General features: G+C 39.3%; 1 protein-coding gene and 1 pseudogene across 2 annotated transcripts in view; both read left to right on the top strand.

The window, feature by feature from the left end:
• Positions 1-2,248: 2,248 nt before the first annotated feature.
• LOC149050949 (uncharacterized) lies at positions 2,249-4,956 on the top strand (annotated as a pseudogene). The gene has a single exon (XR_016182855.1). The product of XR_016182855.1 is annotated as an uncharacterized LOC149050949 (transcript).
• Positions 4,957-13,240: 8,284 nt separating this feature from the next.
• The window catches only part of LOC149050948 (uncharacterized), a 36,276-nt gene continuing 28,814 nt past the window's right edge, over positions 13,241-20,702 (top strand). The window contains exons 1-6 of the mRNA XM_089193513.1: positions 13,241-13,418; positions 13,518-13,817; positions 14,311-14,434; positions 14,564-14,635; positions 15,091-15,162; positions 16,116-16,187. Coding sequence (XP_089049639.1) covers positions 13,241-13,418; positions 13,518-13,817; positions 14,311-14,434; positions 14,564-14,635; positions 15,091-15,162; positions 16,116-16,187 — 818 coding nt within the window. The remainder of the gene's footprint in view (positions 13,419-13,517; positions 13,818-14,310; positions 14,435-14,563; positions 14,636-15,090; positions 15,163-16,115; positions 16,188-20,702) is intronic.

Below are 20,702 nucleotides of genomic sequence, written 5' to 3'. Positions count from 1 at the left end.
AGTAGATGTTGTGGATCGTTCTGTATACTGTACACAGAACAATTGACTGGCTTCGCAGTGGACAACGAAGATGGCTGTATCTTCTGTGTCCATTGTCTATAATGCAGATAACTGTATCTCATCACTGTGGACAGTGTCGACCACTGTCGATAGCTGCATCTACCATAGACAACGTAGACAGTTGTAACTTCTGGACACAATATTAGTTAAGTGTTAGAATGTGCTCATAGACGAGTTAATATACATGAAATAAAAAATACGTGTTTGACGAGGCGTGAGGTCAAGATGGCTAGATATTGGCCGAAATTTTTTGGTTTGCGTTTACGAATAAAAGAACGAGGCTACTATCCAGCCATCTTGACCGGAAAAGCTTGGTCAACAGAGGATTTTACTTTGTAGCGAAAATATTTCGCTTTAACACGAATCAAGAATATAAGAGTGAAGAAAAAAAGCCAACTGTAATTAGAGCACCGAATAAATTCCTGAGAATTGTTTATGCTTTCTCTGTTTGACTTCCATCTACCGCTTTTACACTCCAACGCGGCATTGTCCAAAAACTACGAACTACTTAAGTCTGCTAAACATAAAATTTTTTCTTGCGTGGAATCAAAGCGGGCAATCCCGAGAGGGCAAGATGGGGCCATCTGGCTCGTTCGTGTACCCAATGAGAACACAGGATTCGCTTTATTATGCCCACTGGCGCTGCTAACCGTATCTAATAAGTGATATGCTGTTCTCCTATGAGGTATGTACCAACAAGCCTGTTCCCAGGCTACAACTGATCTTACACAGATTTCACTGCTATGAGTGTGAAAACAGTATCAAAAAGGAAAACTATACCAAATCACAAGACGTAAATTAAATTCATTGATATACGTACTTGGCGAATCTAATGGGATAGAGGCATGAATTATTTAGCAAGGTTTCCTAGGAGGGCTGCAAATCAAATTTACTTTCTCCGTAAGGACAAAACATTAGTAATAATTTGAGTCAGTTATTGAGGTCGCCATGAGACCAGTTCTAATCAGGTAAATCTCACCAGACCGTTAATTCGTCCGAATTACGATTGCGTGGGAATTCTAATGACAACACCAGGCCTACGGTTTATTTATAAGAATTCCCTAAGAGGTTATTAGATTAATTTACGTACACAATGAATTAGGACGAAATGTTATGGTGATATTTTGATTGCGCTCATTGAGGGTTACCATAAGAACACTTTCACGGTTGTTATCATCACATTGCAAGGTCGTGAGGCGAGTCCAAGAAAAAGAGAAGCATAAACTCCATTTGGGCAGAATACAACTTTCTTTTGAAATAAGGATTCGTACTCTAGGGCTGAGACGAAGAGAATTTGATGGAACCAAAATGCCGTGATTTATTGTTCGGTTCTGCTTAAGTTGAAAACATTATCTTAAGTAAAGCAGAAGTTAGAGAATTCGTTAATTGGTTTTGACTAGGCTGTTCTTGGATTTAATGGCGGATATGGAAATGCTGATTGAGGAAAAACCGGAAAATGATGTGATCTCAGCATTCTTTTGGACAATTTTGCTCGCGCTGACGCTCTCAACGTCTAGTCTTAAGCAAGGGAGGATAAAACATACACTGCTTGTTTAAATTCTCTCGCTGAGAAAAAGACTTAAACTGTGAATTAGCATTAACACCAAAAGTGTGCTTAAAATGTCTCAACTACAGAAAGGATTTCGTTTCGAAAAAGTAAATCTAAACAGAAGTGATGTCTACGTAAAATGCTGATATCTGACTCTTCATTGAATTTTCGAAAATTGTTAAGTCTAGATCTAACTTTAAGAGTTGTTTTTTTATTTACCTTATCTGATTAATCACAATAAAGAGTTTCCATCGGGGACATTAAGGAGCATCAAATATGGGAAAAAAACTGTAAAATGGATGTTTTGTTTTCTCATCACAAGGGCACCTGCGAGGATAAGTATCCCTGTGTTGAAAACTGGACCGAGAGTGTCACGTGGATTTTTGTATGTTTCTTACCCCCCACGAATTCAACTTTGAACTCTTTATGAAAACTCTGAAAAGGAAAATGAAAAGGAATGCGTGAAAGCTGTCTTGTATATTGTTATTCTGGAATACAGTCTTTATTCGAAGTTGTCCTGTTGTATACGTTTTATACATTTGGTGCCAAGACCCGGGAATCGAAAACAGGGATTCTACCGCTCTGAAGAACGTCTTGAATGAAATTGTTGTGAATGCGAGCTGGAAGCACGTGGGTGACATGTCGCAGTCGGGGAAGAAGAAATTGAAGAATCTGAGGAAATTTCGCGACAGTCTTCGAAAGTTTGTCGAGAAAACTATCGAAGATGCTAAAGGGTTAATCGCTGAAGGTAATCTCGTCGAAGTGAAAAGGCTGAAATTTCTTCGAACCGCTCCTGAAACGAAGTATTCGGAGCTTCAATCGCTCGACCGCGAAATTGTGGATCTGGTGGATGACGTTGAAGTTATTGATACCGAAGTCTGTGAGAGCTGTGAGCTAATGAGCTCCATTTAGGAGTGTATTGTAGAGTTAGAATCTGTTTTGGAAGCTCAAGAAAGTAAGGGAAAGGGCCAGAAATCCCCTTCCGTGGTGCAACCTGTTTCTCCCGAAAGCGCGGGAACTTCTCAAGGTCACGTTTCGAAAGCTTTCACTCATGCAAAGTTACCCAAGCTTGAGCTGAAGAAATTCCACGGAAATCCCATGCATTGGTATCCTTTCTGGGAATCTTTCGAGTCTGCGGTTCACAAGAACCCAAATCTGTCTTCCGTGGATAAATTCAACTATCTGAAGTCACTTCTCACTGGCACTGCACAAAGTTCGGTCGCTGGTCTAGCCCTGACGAGTGCTAACTACGAAAAGGCGGTTGATCTACTGAAACAAAGATTCGGAAATCGGCAGATGGTGATCTCTAGCCACATCGAAGTGCTCACCAAACTCTTCAAGGTGGAATCGATTGGCGAAGTTAAGAAACTCCGAAGCTTGTACGACACAGTGGAATCTCATGTTCGTGGATTAGAAGGTATGGAAATCTCTTCCGAGATGTATGGTTGTTTCTTAACACTAATAGTTATGCAGAAATTACCGGAGGAATTTCGAATCGCTATCACTCGCAATCTGGAATTGGAGACATGGAATCTGAAAGATATTTTGGTTGAATTTCACAAGGAACTGCAACTGAGAGAACAATGTCTTGTCAACAACAAAGAGTTCAGATCCTCAAATCAGAGAGGGGAGTTGCCACTTTCTACATCAGCTTTGTACACTGACAGTCTAAGGATAAGCAGTCTTCTCGTGTTTGGTGTTCATTTTGCAATCAAAACCATCAGAGGTCTAAGTGTAATGTTGTCACAAGTACTGAATCTAGAAAGGAAGTTCTTAAAAAGAAAGGCAAGTGTTTCCTTTGTCTCAAGCAAGGGCATTTGGCACGTAACTGTCAAGCTCATATGAAATGTCTTAAATGTCAAGGAGCTCACCATGTAGCAATTTGTGGTGATTCTCAATCAACCCTGGGTGGGCAAGATCAAGATAATGTGGCCAGTGTATCTACCAGTATGTATGCGGATCAGTCTAGAGGGTCTGTGTTGTTGCAGACGGCAACCGCTGAAGTTGTGCGTCCAGATAATGACACTTCTTCCCTAAGTGTTCGCCTGGTATTTGACTCATACAGTCAGAGATCTTACATAACTAAGAACCTTAACTGAGACAGACTGAAGTTACCAGTGATTGGTAGAGAGTCACTTCTGATTAGAACTTTTGGTGAGTCTGATGCCAGGATACGAACATGCGAAATTGTTCAAGTGGGTATCAAAACCATGTGTGATGCAATTGTCCACATACAAGCCTATGTGGTACCAGTCATATGTGGCCCCCTGACCCAACAACCCACAGAGCTCGCTCAGTCTAGCTGTGAACATCTGCACGGCCTCTCTTTAGCCGAAAGGTGTGGTAGAGGAGATCTGCCTATCAGTATTCTCATTGGTGCTGATCATTATTGGTCATTGGTCGAAGGAACCATAGTGAGAGATGCACCGTGGGAACCTGTTGCTCTTGCCACCAAACTAGGATATGTCCTCTCTGGCCCCACCATGATTATGTCTCACAATGACAATGGTAACACAGTGAATCTTACTGCAACACATGTTCTGAAAGTGGAAGCGAGTGTTGTCAATCGGGATGAAATTGCCTTTGAACTTGGAAAATTCTGGGACTATGAATCACTTGGGATTCGAAATGACAGTTTGTCTCTGTATGACAAATTTGTTAGCAAAGTTGAATTTACGGAGGGAAGATATCAAGTACAGCTACCCTTCAAGGAAGACCATGAGCTGCTTCCAGATAATTTTGCATTGTGCAAGTCAAGGCTAGTTTCACTGCTGAAGCGTCTGAATTTGAAGCCTGAGGTGTTAAAGCACTATGATGACGTCATCCGAGATCAGGAAAAACAGGGAATCGTGGAACCAGTGGAGCAAGGTACTAATAATGGTGTGGGCAAGGTACATTACCTTCCTCATCATGAAGTGATCCGTGTCGACAAGGACACTACTAAACTGCGTATTGTTTATGACGCCAGTGCTCGATCAGGAAGGAACACACCAAGCTTCAATGACTGTCACTTTAAGGTTCTTCACAATGGTTTGAGGGATACACTCACAGAACTAAGATCAAGATTCTGGGTGACGAAAGGGAGGCAAACTGTGAAAACTGCGATCGGAAACTGTTCTGTTTGTAAGAAGTTACAGGGGAGAAGCTATGCAGTTCCTCCTCCCCCTCCTCTTCCTGAATTTCGGTTGAGTGATGAGTTTGCATTTACACGTGTTGGAGTGGACTTGGCAGGGCTCATATATGTCAAGGATGTATTTGCAAAGAAGGGAGATATGAATAAGGTCTACATAGCTTTGTTCACGTGCGCTGCAACCGAGCTGCTCATCTGGAACTTGTTCCAAATCTAAGTGCAGAGAGTTTTATCAGAGCCCTTGCTCTCTTTAAAGGAAGAATAGGAATTCCCGTCTTGATTGTCAGTGACAATGGGAAAACTTTTAAGGATTCAAGAGTGCAGGCCCAGTGTCAGCGTGATGGCACACAGGGGAAGTTCAACATTGAAGCAGCCCCTTGGTGGGGTGGGTTTTTTGAACGGCTGGTAAAATCGGTCAAGTTGAGTTTGAAGAAGTGTATACGAAATGCTCGGTTAAACTATGATGAGCTATCTACTGTCCTTGTGGAAGTCGAAGCGGCCTTGAACTCACGACCCTTGACATATGTCTTCGATGAAATGGAGGAACCATTAACACCTTCACACCTGATTGTGGGCCGCAGAATTTTGTCAGTACCATCAAAGAGCTCGTCGGATGAAGTTGGCCAAACCGAGGAAACACTAACAAGAAGAGCAAAATTCTTACAGCGAATTCTGGATCACTTCTGGAACCGATCGCGGTCAGAATATCTCACACAACTTAGAGAATACCATCGCTACTCTAAGAGAGCAAACTCTCTCCGTAAAGTGCAAGTGGGAGATATTGTGTGTCTACATGACAATAAGATCCCGAGACAGCTGTGGCGCCTTGGAAAGATCGAACGATTACTTCCAGATCAAGATGGTCGAGTTCGAAGTGCAGTAGTAAGAGTTAAGTCTGGTAATTCACCAACTGCAGAATGGAGACGCTCATTGCAGAGGCTCTATCCTTTGGAAGTGAAGTTGGACACTGAAGCTGCCAATCCTGTGCCCCAAGCGGAAAATGTTCCTGTTAGAGTAGTGAGGGACGAGGATGTCCCAGTTGTTGTCGTGAATTCTGATTAAGATAGATTTATTTAGTTGACTCTGTCATGTTATGATTTGTATTCGTAAGATTAATTGAACTTTGAACTCTGAACTTTGATTGATGATATCAATCAACGCGGGGGAGTGTGTTGAAAACTGGACCGAGAGTGTCACGTGGATTTTTGTATGTTTCTTACCCCCCACGAATTCAACTTTGAACTCTTGATGAAAACTCTAAAAAGGAAAATGAAAAGGAATGCGTGCAAGCTGTCTTGTATATTGTTATTCTGTAATACAGTCTTTATTCGAAGTTGTCCTGTTGTATACGTTTTATACACCCTGCAAAGACGATGAAATATGTGTAGCTGACCACAGGGCAGATACTCACTTCTGCAAGTGTGTCATAGGTAGGTTCAGATCCCCCATAAAAAGTCAGCAGCTTTTTGTGTAGCTGAAGTACATTTGATGCCAATGTCACAAAATTCAAATGGGAAGTAAACGATATATATATATATAACTGCAGACAGTACTGTTTCGGCCTTCTGGGCCTCATCAGTGCAGTGCTGATGCTAGGATGGAGGTAAGGCCATATAGCCACCCCAAGTGATCTCACGCATGTGGGATCATCTAAGCCATGCCAGAGTGCTCAAACTAGAAAAACTAGTGAGCATATATATATATAATTTTTTCCTTTAATTTGGTGGATCACAAAAGAGCACACTTCAAATTAAACACTTAGTCAAGCTTCATGTTTAATAAAAGCTATTTTGAGAAAGATTGCGGGGAGGGATGGAGGATGGTCTGGGTATCTGTTATTCCTCAACTATTCTTCAAATGCTCCAAATCCCCTTCATTGCGTGTCTGTGTTCCTGTATAAATGGCTCACAATGATTTACATATGGGAAGATCATCTATAAATTGTCAAAATCTTTCTTCTGCATTTCAGTTATTCAATTTTTATGTTTTCATTAATTACTTACTTTTACCGTTCTGATTTTTTAAAAATACTTTTCACTATTCTGTTGTGAATAGAATCACGCGTGTTACCGTGGTTTTTCTCATTATCTGAAATGATAATTTAAGATTACCTTAAAAGTTCGGTTTGTCTTTTAAGAAATTAGAATGTGGAATGATATTAATCATTTCCAGAAAGAAAGTGAAATCAGGTTTGGTTCAAAAGTATACATGAACGAATAACATTTGGGGGTCTGTCTTATTAGGTAACTTATCGTGCCACAATAAAAAAAAAATTTGGTTTGCAGATAAAGGGAACAGTGACCTATTAGACTTTCTACTAATTTCACTTTGCGCTTGGATCGAATTTTTTAAAAATATTTTGCTTCGGAACAGCGATAACATAAATATTGCATTCACATACTGTCTTCAGAAAACTGACAGAAAAAAATTAATAAAGAAATGAGTTTCTTAGTGACACGGTTCGTTTGAAAGTTCACGTAAAATGATGCCTTTTAAAAGCATATTACATTCGCATACTGTCATAAGAAAACTGACAGAAACAAAAAATTAAAAAAAAAAAGAGTTTCGTATTGACACGGTTCGTTTGAAATTTCACGACGCATGATACCTTTAAAATGGTAAAAAAATAACATTTATATACTGTTATTAGAAGACTGACTGAAACAATAGAACAAAATGAAACAGAGTTTCGTAGTGATACTGTTTTGTGCTTAATTTCACGAAATATGCCTCTAAAATGGTGAAAAAAATAAATATTGCATTCAGATACTGTCAATAGTAACTGACAGAAAAAAAAGAGACGTTTGCATTAAACAGAGAAATCAATACTCAACGATTCATAAGGGATGTGTAAATATATTTCTTTATTTTAGATAGATCCTCCAGGATTACATTGAAATACGAGCCTTGATTCAGAGCATATTAAAACATCAAACCGTAACAATATGAGCATATTTGTAAATCAAGAGAAGAAGCTGGTACATCTCTGTTTTAAAAGAATTAAGCACTAGTTGCGCGTCAACGGGAAAAGCATAAAAATATACTGGTGAATATTGAAGAAAACAGGAAGAGATCTCAAGGGCTCGTCTATGTTTCGAGACAGTTAATGAAAAATGGCAACGAGAAGAGTAGTTTTCCTGTACGCGCCTGATAAACCTCTGCACATTTCTACGCGGCTTTTCCTGAGGTCTGCTTTTTTCGTTCAGTTAAACACGTCGAGCCACTCGCAAAATTGCTGTTTGGAATATATATTTCTTTCTCGACTAAGAAAATTGCTTCTAAGTAAGGAAGCTACCTCCCACTTTCCAAGAAACAATCTCCAACATGGCCAGAGTAGGATTCTGACGAAAACAGATCGAAGATTGGTATTGATTAAAATCTTGATATCGATTTGATAAAATCCTTACGAAATGCTTAAGATACGTAAGCCATCTTGTCATGTCTCTTTTACGTTCTGGTGGCAGCCGTTGTTTGGAGTTCTTCTTTGCTCTCGTTCCTACGCAACAGAAAACATTTAATGCCGGCTCGAAATTGTCTGTTGATACCACTGTAAATAAGAGGGTTGAAGAGCGAATTACATTATCGAAGAAAGAGAATAACATGATTAATAACTGTAAATGTCTCTGTTACCTGTAAAGACATGTACGTGTACACAAGATAAAAAACAAACAGCGGGGACTGACTATGATGGTCAAAGTCTTTGCTCCTTTAAGTTCCCACTTCAACCTTCGTTTGGAGTGTCCCGATCCTACGGGATCACATTGCGTCGACTGAGAGTTAATTCTTCGCGCGTGCGAACGAGCAACGGTGAATATGTTCCAGTAAACAGACGTCATCACACAAACTGGGTTGACGAAACTCGCTATCGTGATAAAGGTTACACCCATTTAATTAAAAATACCGCTGCAGATTTTTATTGCTGTTGGAATTTTTGACCAAAAATAGTAAGGCAGTGTATGAGACAATCGCTGCTGGCGATGGCAACCATTTCGGGGACAGGATTATTGATTAAAGCACATCGACATTAAACTTCGACCAGCATGATTTCTATCTTAGAAGTTGCTTGTGTAAGCCTTCAGCAAACTACCAGTGACAATATTAATGAAAATATAGAGTAATAATAACAATGATAATAATATTAACAGTTCATAATGATATCAAGATGTTCCACTTCAAACAAATAGAAGGATTTAAAATTAAAAAAATATGAGAAATCAAAGACTTCACAATGATAACTAAATTATACTTAAAAGTGAATTTATTAAAACAGCTTTGGTCTTAAACAGGATCTGCTTGGAAGGTGGACATATCTTTTTTAGTGTCTTTATTATTGTTATTATTATTACTGCTTTTTAAATAAAACGCACATATCAGTGATTCTTCAGAACTAGGATGAAAATTATGAAGTAAGAAATCCTCGTGTTTTAATTCATTATAAAAAGACAGTGGTCTCTCTTTCCTTAAAGTTCGTGAATAACATAATCAACTGATATGTAGCTTCTATTGAAAAATCTTCTTTACAAACTTTGCAAAGTTTGGTAAGGTCACAAATACTAGCGGCATAAACAGAAAGGCTAAGAAACATTTTTGAAAGAACGATCGCATCAAAAGATTGACTATTTACTTTTAGGAGAATCCTATTTGCACAGGCTTTTGACTATGATGAAAATATTTTGGCTTCATAGAACTTCACCTTGATATATAAAATAAACTTGCAATTAATTTCTTTTGTAACTCCTTACAAATGGAGGCTGCCATACTGTTTGATGTTACATCATAGGAAGGGAAGGTGCTAGTAATTGATTAACCTCAATTTCTTATATAGGAGCGATCAATTCCCTTATAAGTTAATATAAATTCAGTGATACTTTTCCCACAAAACTCTTGCCTTTATTCGGTAGAATTATGTTAATCCAGCTAGATTTGTTGCCAATTTCTTGCAGCTGAGTTGTCTCTTGAAGTTAAGCACGACTAAGGAGGCCTGTGATATCTGGACAAATCGTTGGATTGGACGTGTCTACGGACAGTTTTGTCATAGTTTTAGGACCCAAACTCTTCTTGCCTCTGAGAAATGTTATTGGCTTTCCGTCTAAATTTTCTGATTGGCGGGTGGAATACTTTGTTCGTTTGTAACAATTGTTCGATCGGAGGATAAGAAAACATCCAAACAATGGTGACATTACACCTACTGATTGATATTTTGAAGAACGGTCGTATGATAATTCAAGGGCGTCTGTTCTCATTCTAGCACTTCCCATGTATCTGTTAGTCTAGGTAGGCGAAATAAATTTAACATTCAATCACTTTTCCCCATCGTAAACTTTCTGACGGTGATGACAAAACATGCATCTTTGTATAATATTTCTCTTTTGTGATGTTCAGCCCTTCCATAAATCTTCCAAGAGGCGAAGATATGTTGTTTAGAGGGAACACAAGATTGAAATATACTGAAAAGTGCGTTCCGAAGCATTTGCATTTATTTCGCCGAGGGCCGGATTTATTTGAACTATTTTGAAGCACTGGCTTTTGTGTCTTTTCTGTGTACGCTCCAGTTGACCTTTTGCCTTGAAATGTTCATAGAAATGCAAAACTGGCTGAAGACATAATTGCAGACGTTATGGGACGGATGTTTGAGGACGTTGTCCATAACGACTTGAGGTTAATAGAAAACCGTGGCTTTCATAAGAATTTCATTTTAAGATAATGATCTGAAAAAGCTGTATGCAGCCGGCTTTCTTTATATGACTTCATCGCTGTTATAGGGCATTCGATCTGAATCGAAGTGAGGGAGCAGCGGAAATATATTTCAGGTATTTACTTCTTTTTGATACTTAAAAGGTCGATACACGAAAAGATGTGATCAGACGTCAGTGAAATTTGACAGCAAAAGAACCCAGTTAAGGGCGGATCTTTTGACTTTATGAAAAAAAAAACTTGTATTTTGCAACCTCAATATGTAAACATTGCAATTATGAATAACTACATAAGTCTTCTTAAAGAGCCGATGAAAAATTCATGGTAACTCAGGTCTGACATCAAATGCTGCGCAACCTTAAAAAGGGAAAAATAGAAATTTTTCCATTGATTCCTGATATTTTCCATACTACTTGTTAATATTTATTTAGACATTCTCCGCTGCGATTATAACAATAACAACATTTTCGCGTTTTTATATCCGGTGAACTGTTTACCGCGACACGTTCTTTCTGGCTCATACAGAGAAGCGGAAATAAAAGAAAGAAAAACTGAAGAAAAAACCTCCTTAAGAATTACGTCATTGGGGAAAATGTAATTGCAAAGGTAGGGGAGAAGTAAACATAAAAATAATTTATTTACAACCCTTCTTTTCTGGCAAAAGGATAATTTCATAATATTATAATCATTCAAATTGTTCTTATTGTCAAATGTGTAGTATGTGGCTCAGAGAAGTTCCAGTGAGATTCTAAGAACATACAAGGGGATTTTACCAGATAAATTAAATACATTCCCGATCATTTTACTTTATTTGATTATATTATTTAAACTCAACTCAATCTTCAAACTTCTCCTCAGCCAATTGCTGAAAACAAGATGGTGTCCAGAAGGACTCTCTGGGGTTTCATTATTGCTTTCTGTAAGCACTGTTGTCTTTATTTCATAGAGTGTCAATTAAAGCGACTGAAATGTTTTATTTAAACCTATTTCAAAGGATTGAAAATTGCTACGTTTAGACTTAAAGTATGCGTTCTTATGAGAATACCTCACGTTTTTCTCAAATATTCTGGCCCGAAAAAGGTCAACTCGGGAGAAAGCAAGCGACACGCGCACGGGAGAGACATGTTGTGGAGAAATCTTACTAGGAGACATTACGAAAATAGAGTTACTGCTCCCTGAGAAATTATGAGACAACACAGCGCCGAAGTTGATTTTCGCCTCTCATTCGAGTCTGATCGCTGGTTTACGTTCGCTGCAGACCATGTTCGTGACGTAATTTATCCAGTGCATATGGTCGACAAAACAAAATACGTTATTGCTTTTCTTCGTTCAATTTTCAAATACCATGTACTACGTCACAATCATCTCTAAATATATATATATATATATATATTTAAAAAAAAAGAAAACAGAAAAAACCAACCTCATCAACGGTGTTCAGAATCTTTTCACTTTTCGTCGTTGGGCACCGAATGCACGCTCGCGTAATTATGTCATTTACATTTCCTATGGCAAAAACCTGTCCAAAAGACGCTTAATTGGAAAATTTCAGCCAACAAATTTTGATCGCAAACCGGACACCGAAAAGAAAGATGAAATATGTATTTAAGGGAAAGAAATTTCTTAATAGCGATGAGAATTTATTGTGGTTTATTTCAATCGACCTGCGATATCTTCTTCCTACCAATTGTTGTTTTCGTTAGTTGCGCGATGCACGATGCTGAAATCGGCATATTTAATTTGAGTGCTTAAAATTCAAAACAAGGAAGTTAATGACGTCAATGCCGTCTAGATATCTCTGAATATCTACAGATCATGTTAGGTTTCAAAGCATCAGCGAGTAATCCGCTCAAGTTACGAACACTATTCACCCTTGGCCAATTTCAAAATCGCTATAAGATGTAATAATCTCGGATTGTTGACCGTAAACTTGGTCAAAGCTATTTGAAATTCTTCTTCAACCACAGAAAATTCGGAAATTTCGAAACTTGCATATTGATTTGTTATTTGAGCATGCACTGGCTTCTGATAAGTGGAGAACAAAGGGAGGCAATGTTTACATGGTCAGCGGTCTATTTGAGAGAGGAGCTTTGCCTCCTTTCTCGAAGAGCGGTTGGTTATCGACCTAAGCAGAGCCGTCTGTCAAAGAGACTACAAATCATATCAGCTATTGGCAATTCCAAAAGTAAAGGAGGCGTATTTCATTACTCAAAAATCGGAGAGAAATTTAAAAAATGCAGGCTCTCTATTGTTGAATTCTCACCGGTCTAAATCACACACGTCCAGTGAAATGAGGTGAACGCTAAGCAGTCGAAAGAGTTTCAGTTGAGAAAGACTTCATGCCGAATGAGGTCTATATTAGATTAAAATTTATTTATACTCGGGAAGGGTTAAGTCGAAAGCTTCCTTTATCCTTTTGAATGTGTGATAATGTTGATACAGTTTCATCTGTTGTTCCCCTTTTGCTCAGCACTATGTGATGTCTCTTCCATATAGTTTTCATATAACCAGTCTCTGCGGTGTCTAACGTATATAGCTTTTAATAGAAAAGTCATTTCAAATTTAGCGTTTCCATAAACGTCTTTGAAAACAAGCTTCCATTCGAGATGCTCTGTTTCAATTGAATTGGTGAAGTGTACTCCCATTTTCTTTTGATTTTACAAGCAGTTGCATTAATAGTGGAAGTACGCCCTCAGAGAGTTGTCCCATCGTTTCACGCAACTCATCTCTTGCAAGCTCCAAAAGGACATTATGTGGAACTGAGTTTCACCTTGAAGACTTCAAATCCAACACCATGCATTGATGACATGTACCTTGAGGTTCGCGATGGATACAACAAGTCTTCCAGTATTCTTGGTGTATTTTGTGGGAGAAACATTTCTGGTGTTGTGCGATCCAGTGGACAGAGCTTGTGCTTGAGAAAATCAGATACATTCAATTACCGTTTCAGCGGTTCGTACAGTAACAAAACAGCTAATGCAACAGGCAAGTATTGACTAACTGAATTTTTTTAACCCACTGAAAGACACAATGTGCATTTTGGGAGTTTTACACCTCTGATAAAAGAAAAATGGCAATAGCTAGTGCTTCTTGTACTCAACTGCTTTTGTAATTGCGAAGAACAATTATTTTTTTATTTTCTTCCAGTCAAACCCAACCTTGATAAAGTGGCCGAGACTCAGTTCGTTCTTCTCAATCATTCCTCATCTCTTTGGTGTCCAGCACAAGGAGCACCGGCACCGGTCATTGTTTGGAGAAAGAACGGTACTGTGGTACAGAACAGTACAAGTGTACAGTATAAGCTGAACATCACTGGAGAAAACAATGACGATTACAGTTGTGAGGTGAACACACGGAAGAAACGAATCCGTCTTGTCATCGAGAGTGAGTTTTAGTTATAAAAATGTGATTCTTAACCTAATAAGGCTAGGAGGGAAATATATCGCAAATTGCAGAGTTGCTATACATTGGGAGTAAATTAACCTAACCTGTCTTCGCACCTAAAAGGCTGACACAATAGTTTTGTTGATCCAGCATAAAATTCTCTTGCCTTAGACTGGATTGTTATTGACTGTTACAGGGTAATCTAGTATTATCAACTGAGTTGATGTCGTAAAGTGGCCACCGTGAAGAGTTTAAAAGCTAACGTTTCGAGCTTTAGCCCTTCGTCAGAGCGACAGACGCAGCACCACAGATTCTCTTGGAACTTACCCGCTTTAGTATTGAGTGTTCATGAGGAACTTTGAGGCTTTTTCAGAGGACTCAAATGCACTCTTGCAGCATTTCCGACAAAATAGACAAACAGGACAAACAGGTATTCACTAACTTTCATCAAACGATACGATGATAAAAGCATATCTTTTTCCTTTCTTTCTAGGGTGTCCAGATCCCTGCCGGTGTACCACGGCAGTTGGAATTATGCGCGCCGTTACCCGCGTTGAATGTGAAAGAAAACGTTTACAGTCTGTTCCACGTCACTTGCCCTTTTCTACGGAGAAATTGTAAGTATCAGTTCTTCTTTTTATTGACAAGTGGTGTGGGGGGGGGGGGGGAGGATGGGGGGCGAGGGGAAAGGAATACACAAACTTGAAACGGTCGACTTTACTCAAGGATATTAATCCCCCATTCAGGGATTTGGATGACAACCAAATAGAGGAGCTCCCACCTGGAGTCTTCGATAACAACACCGAGTTGGCCATCTTGTGAGTAGACAATATATATGCTTATGTTGATAATGACGCGCAATGAGTTACGTATTGCTTAATGTCTGACGCTTGGCGGGTGTAGTCAGTTATGAGCCATGGCAATAAAACAGGGGGGGTTGGTTTGTTGATTGGTAATGTTGAATAGATGGAGGTAACCAAAACAAGGCTATCACAGGATGTTGGTGGTCTAGATGCAACAATTTCATTTGCTATCTCTATGCAGTTTTGATTGTTTGTTTGTTTTTGTATTCGTCCTATTTACATACGCCAGATATCCTGTTCGGCCATTGTGATAAAATGAGGCAGGGAGAATACGGAAGGTGATCCTCCTCGCAGATTTTCTCGCTTTAGCTGTATAGCGTCGCCCACCCCTCCCGCCTCTTTCCTCTCTTTACCAACACAGCAGTGATACTCTCTTGTGTGGTGGCTAAACAAAGTTTCAACTCCTTTAGATGGCTACGCAAGAACAAGATCAGGAAGTTACGAGATGACTCATTTTCTCAGTTGGTCAAGCTGCGAATGCTGTAAGTTACAACCCTTAAATATTCCCATGTTACACAGGCCAATTACAAGAAAACCACGTTCAGATATATGTTCAACTAATTCAGCCAGTCAACCTTTGCCACAGATAACAAGTTCAACGGCCGTCAGCTAAGTATTTTCCTTTTTTCATCTGAGAGTTAAGTAACAACCTTTTCTCAGGAGTGTAGAAAAGAATTAGATGAAGCAGCCACCACCTGGAGTCTTCAATAGAAAACAGAGATGACCCTCTCGTTAACAACCAAATCATACTTCGGCACACCAGTATCCGAAATATGCCCAAATAATTGTCCACAGACAGAGCACGACGCTCGAGGGAAACTGAGAGCTTCGAGGAACAAAGGAGCCGGGTGGGATCAGTCATCATCCATTAGGTTTAAAGGAGGACCACCAAAATTGACTGTCACAAAATTGGCTTAGGAGGGATCAGAATAATATTGCATAGCCTTATGGGGGATCAGTTGAATTTTATAATGACACAAACAAAATTCTCTGACCCCTGCCCCCCGCCCACCCAGAGGGTAAATGATGACCGGTTTCTAAGGTCTCGAGAGCTTTCGCTGTAACTCCCAGGGTCTTCCTCAGAAGGAGAGGAGTCTGGAAAGAAGTTAAGAGTTAATTTCTATTTCCACAGATGTACTTTCCAAACCATTTAGGTCTGTTAAAATTTTATGAGCTGATTAATGTGCTTATTTTTGTTCGGTAAGGGACTCTATAGCACTATTTACGATGTTTTTACCCATTTTCAGTTCTTCATTCAACGAAGATACAAAAAAAGATAGTGAGAAAAATACGATTTATCCTTCATCTCATGGACTTTTTCTCAAAAATGAAAACGGCTACAAAGAAAAAATATTGCTTAACTTTTACTTACTCTAGGAATCATAATTACCAATGAATGAGAGAGATCCTAAATTAAGTTATGTTCATTTCTTAGGTATTTGAATGGAAACCAAATCAAGGAGCTACCACCCGGAGTCTTTAATAACAATTCCGAGTTGTTTTACCTGTAAGTAACAGATTAATAAGGTTATATTTTAAATTGTGTTTGATATGATCTGAAAATCACCTTAATACAGTTTAATCTCCTTGACTCTGGTATTGAGCTCTTTCTTTGAGTCCTTGCTCCATATAGAGTTGGTAAAATTATCCTTTTTTCTAAAACTGAGCGTACGGGTATTTAAAGTCAGGGGCCGTTTGACAGCTACAATATGCGAGTAAGAGAGAGTGGCATCAATCGTAGAACCTTCGACCTAGTATATACACGATAGTCACATGAATATTCTTTCATTAAACCCCTGAAGAGTGAAGCGATTCACGAAACAGGGTTGTCGGGAAAATGTAGTTGCGTCCTTTTTTCCTCTAAAAATTTATATATATATATATATATAAGTTAGATATAGCTCTTTGGCATACAAAGCTTTGCTTTCATGTCCAAATTGAGCACTCTACTAGGATGAGTCATTGCTGCTAGCATTATGCATGCTCACTAGTTTTTCTAGTTTGAGCACTCTGGCATGGCCTAGATGATTCCACATATGTGAGATCACTTGGGGTGGCTATATGGTCTTACCTCCATCCTAGCATCAGCACTGCACTGATGAGGCCCAGAAGGCCGAACCAGTACTGTCTGCAGTTAGTTATATATATATATATATATATATATATATATATATATATATATATATATATATATATAATTTGCACAATGGAGAATGTGCTTCCGTTTTCAACGCTTTATTCAAGACCCGACGCGTTTCGGCAGACAAATGCGGTATAAACCAGATATGCCTCGTTCTTAATGCCATGAAGCGAAACAGCTCGTTTTAAGCCCGAATGACTTGAAAGTAAAACTTGTTTGTCAAGCCTTTAGGCAAAACAGCGCTTTACGCCAACAAATGCAGTATGCATGGAATATTGCCCGTTCTTTAGGCCATGAAGCTAAAAAGCTCATTTCAAGCGCGGACAACGAAAAATACATCTCGCTTTTCTACTTAAACAATGTCAAATGTAGTGTACGTGGGAAATGCCTCGTTTTTTAGGCCATGAACAAAGCAGCTCATATCAAGCGCGAATGACTTGCAGCGACTTACGGCGCTTTACGTAGACAAATGCAGCAAGCGTGGTATATGGCTAAATATGCATCGATTTTAAAGCCATGGAGCGGAACAGCCCATAACAAACGCGAAGGACTTGATACCTCGTTCTTCAAGCGCAGATGACTTCAAATCTCGTTCTTCAACCCTTAAAGCAAAAATACGCTTTACACAGAAATATAAAGTCCAGTATACGGGAAATATGCCTCTTTCTTAAAGCCCTGAAGCAAAGCAGTCAATTTCAAGCGCGGATGACTTGATTTATATTGCGTTTTTCCAAACATTTAAACAAAACGGCGCTTACCGCAGAAACATTGGATGCAGCTTACGAAACATATGCCTCGTTTGTAATGCCATGAAGCAATTGGACTCCCTTCAAGGGCGGATCACGTGAAACAAATGGTATTCCTCGACCCATTAAGCGAGACCGCGTTTCGTACTAGCATGTGCAGTATGCGTGAAATATGCCTTTTTCGCCAGGCAAGGAAACGAAGTTGTTAGATGCTGAATTCGATAGAAGTAAAATCTGTTTTACTATTTCCCTTTTGAGGTGAACGAAGTTGGTAAACAGAAATATGAAATAACACAATGCCAGTCACAAGAGATCACTCTCTCAAAGTATGTCGGCAGTTTCCTGCATTCCTTATATTTTTGTGACAATCGATATGCCGAGTAGTTCGAGAATTGAAAAGTTGCCGTTGAGTTACTCTTCCGAGTCAGCTAGGTGGAAGGTATTGCATAAAAAAAAAAAAAGAAAGCAAAAGAAAAAAAAAATTGAAAAACCTTCCTTTTGTTCATTTGGCCAATTTCACATAATTTTGTCCATTCTACATACGCTACTAGTCTGTTTCAAGAGGGTAAATTTGTCAAAATCATATTGCGGGTATTGGTCTTTTTAACCTCTCGCGATCGCGCCCCTCTTCGTCTCTTCGTCTGAATGTTTCATGACATGAAATTAACCCCTCTATAATTATTTCCTCAGACCATAGTGCAAAAGCGTTTGAAAACAGAGTTGAGTTGAAGTAGAGTTTGGTTGTGAGGTGTCTTCAGCCGTCTTGCAGCCGAGGTTTAGTCAAGTAACCATATAGTCAGTGCTTTTTTTTCGGTTTATCGATTTGACGATCGCGTCAAATTTATCACTACCCTATATCATTCAAAGGCATCGTTTCATACTGCCTAGAAGCCCAGCGCGTTCGAGATTGCCTTCGTCTGTATATTTTTTTGAACAGACTTTTTACTTCAGTGCAGATCGGTTTTGCCAAGCCAGCACCTTGAGTAAGATTTTATTTCAAAAGTTGTTGAATGAACCATAGCGTTGCGTGAACATTGTAAAAACGCTAAGGAAAGAAAAGGCCATGTTAATAAAATTGCCCTGTGGATCTGTGATCTGCGTTGTCAGTTTTCGTTTACCCGTCAACATCGCTTGGTTATTTTGGAAAACTAGTGAAGCTGAATGGTGGGAGATCAATGATGTATGGCAACTATATATATCCTTTAAAACTTTTGATAATGAAAAACTGATTAGTGTAGCCATCTTGAGTGAGAACTTTCCATCTTATCCTATCTTGTCTCTAAAATTGCCCTTTTTTTGGTTTGCGTGACACTTATGCATTCATTTTAGTCGTAAGTGAAGTGATGTGCGTTTTCTCTGGGGAGACCGATTTTTGAGCTTTTAGCGCAAAATCCAATGAATTAGGGTGTAAAATAACTTTAACCTTTAAAAAACAGCTTGGTTAATACACAGAGTTAGTCGTTCCCCCTTCTAACTCTAGTCTATACTTTTTTGATAATTCTATATTCTAGTAGGAATTGACACTTTTTGCGTGCTTTACCAGCTCCATGAATAAATATTCAGTTTAAAATATATGCAGTTAAAAGGCTGCACGCGCGCAACACGCAAACTGCGTGTCATTACACGCACCTGCAAGTGTGAGTTTGAAAAACGTTTAGATTACACAAATTATTTTACTAGCTCAGTATGCACATTAAACATGTGTACTGAGATAATTGGATTCACAATTATTCGTAAGATTTTTGACGAGCACGGGCATATATAGTTAACGAATTTTGGGCGACTTGCCACAATATTTCAAATTTGTCTGATGGATGCTGAAATCCTCTCTTAAGAACCCACTCCAGCGTGATCGTAGCAAGGCGGGATGGAAACGATATGTTTGGATGCGAAAGAATCAAATATGTGTGGTGCAAGTATCGGTTCCGGTGGCAAAGGGATGTCTCGGGCGTGCGAGATCTCGGCTGTTGGCAGCTGTTCTGAGGCGTCAGGATGGGGATTTGAGAGTGTTCCGGTACTATGTGATGTTCCACGTCAATGGAATCCATCTGCAGGGATCTTAACCAGTGCCAGCTTTGCACATTCTGAGCTAGAAAGGAGAGGTGGCTCACCTTTTACCCATAGGTTTGAGCTAAGAGTTTTCATAGGTGAATAAGGTTGCCTTGTTGTGGGTGAGATAGTTTATTTCGTCTGCCCTATAGGGATCAACGATTGAGCAATTTTATCTGGCAGTGTGTTGCATGTGGAGGCAGTATGTAACTGCACCATGATTGCTTTGTTTATGTCCTTGGTCACACCCAGTTCCAAGGGGCTGGACAATTTACGCCCCAGGGCCGCGCCTCTTGGATTTTGCGAAGTGTTGTAGACAGTTTGAGCATGTACTTCTGGTTTGATATCAACTGTAAAGAGATCAATTTCATGCTCTTCCCCTGAACTGGCATCAAGATGGTGTGCCTGGGGTTTGGTGCCTTAGAGGGTATGGCTCAAGAGGGTGCTCCTATTTGACATGTGCCGGAAAAGTGTCCGATTCTCGCACAGCGCTCCTTATGAGACCATGCCCTTCGTTGTTTTATCTCTGCCGCTCATATTTTGTAGTTTTGACATCAGTCTCTCGTTGTTGATCTCTGATATTAATTGGTCCGCACGCTTATAGCAGTACTGTAGGCTCCTCCTTTGTGTAGCTAATCCGATCCAGGCTGTGACGTATTCTCTATGTTAGAACTCTTTCACCAAGCCTTAAAAATAATAAAGGCGCGGACGGGATTCGAACCCGTGCCTCCCAGATATTAATTAACCGCGACCATATTATCTCCCAGTCCATGATGATAATATAAATTTCAAAATATTTTACAAAAAATATTGTTTAGAAGGATAAGTATACCTTTATCTTCTAATCACAGTTTTGCAATTCACCGGAAATCCGATTTCAATCGTTCAAAATCCCATTTTAATTCACGTTTCTTAGAGTTTTTCCCCACACACAAGACCACATTTTTTGTAACGACTCATACAGAGGATCTGTTAAATTTTATCGCAACACAACCCAAATCCTCTGACTCCTCCCTTTCGCCAACTCAGGCGATAAATTATGACCAGTGACTAAGGTCTCGAGGGATTTTAAATATATTATTAATCC

This window comes from Pocillopora damicornis, chromosome 2, assembly GCF_964200805.1.
Source record: "Pocillopora damicornis chromosome 2, jaPocDami1.2, whole genome shotgun sequence".
Lineage (NCBI taxonomy): Eukaryota > Metazoa > Cnidaria > Anthozoa > Scleractinia > Pocilloporidae > Pocillopora > Pocillopora damicornis.
The sequence above is the reverse complement of the archived record's forward strand: the minus strand, read 5'-3'. Positions and strand labels throughout refer to the sequence as shown.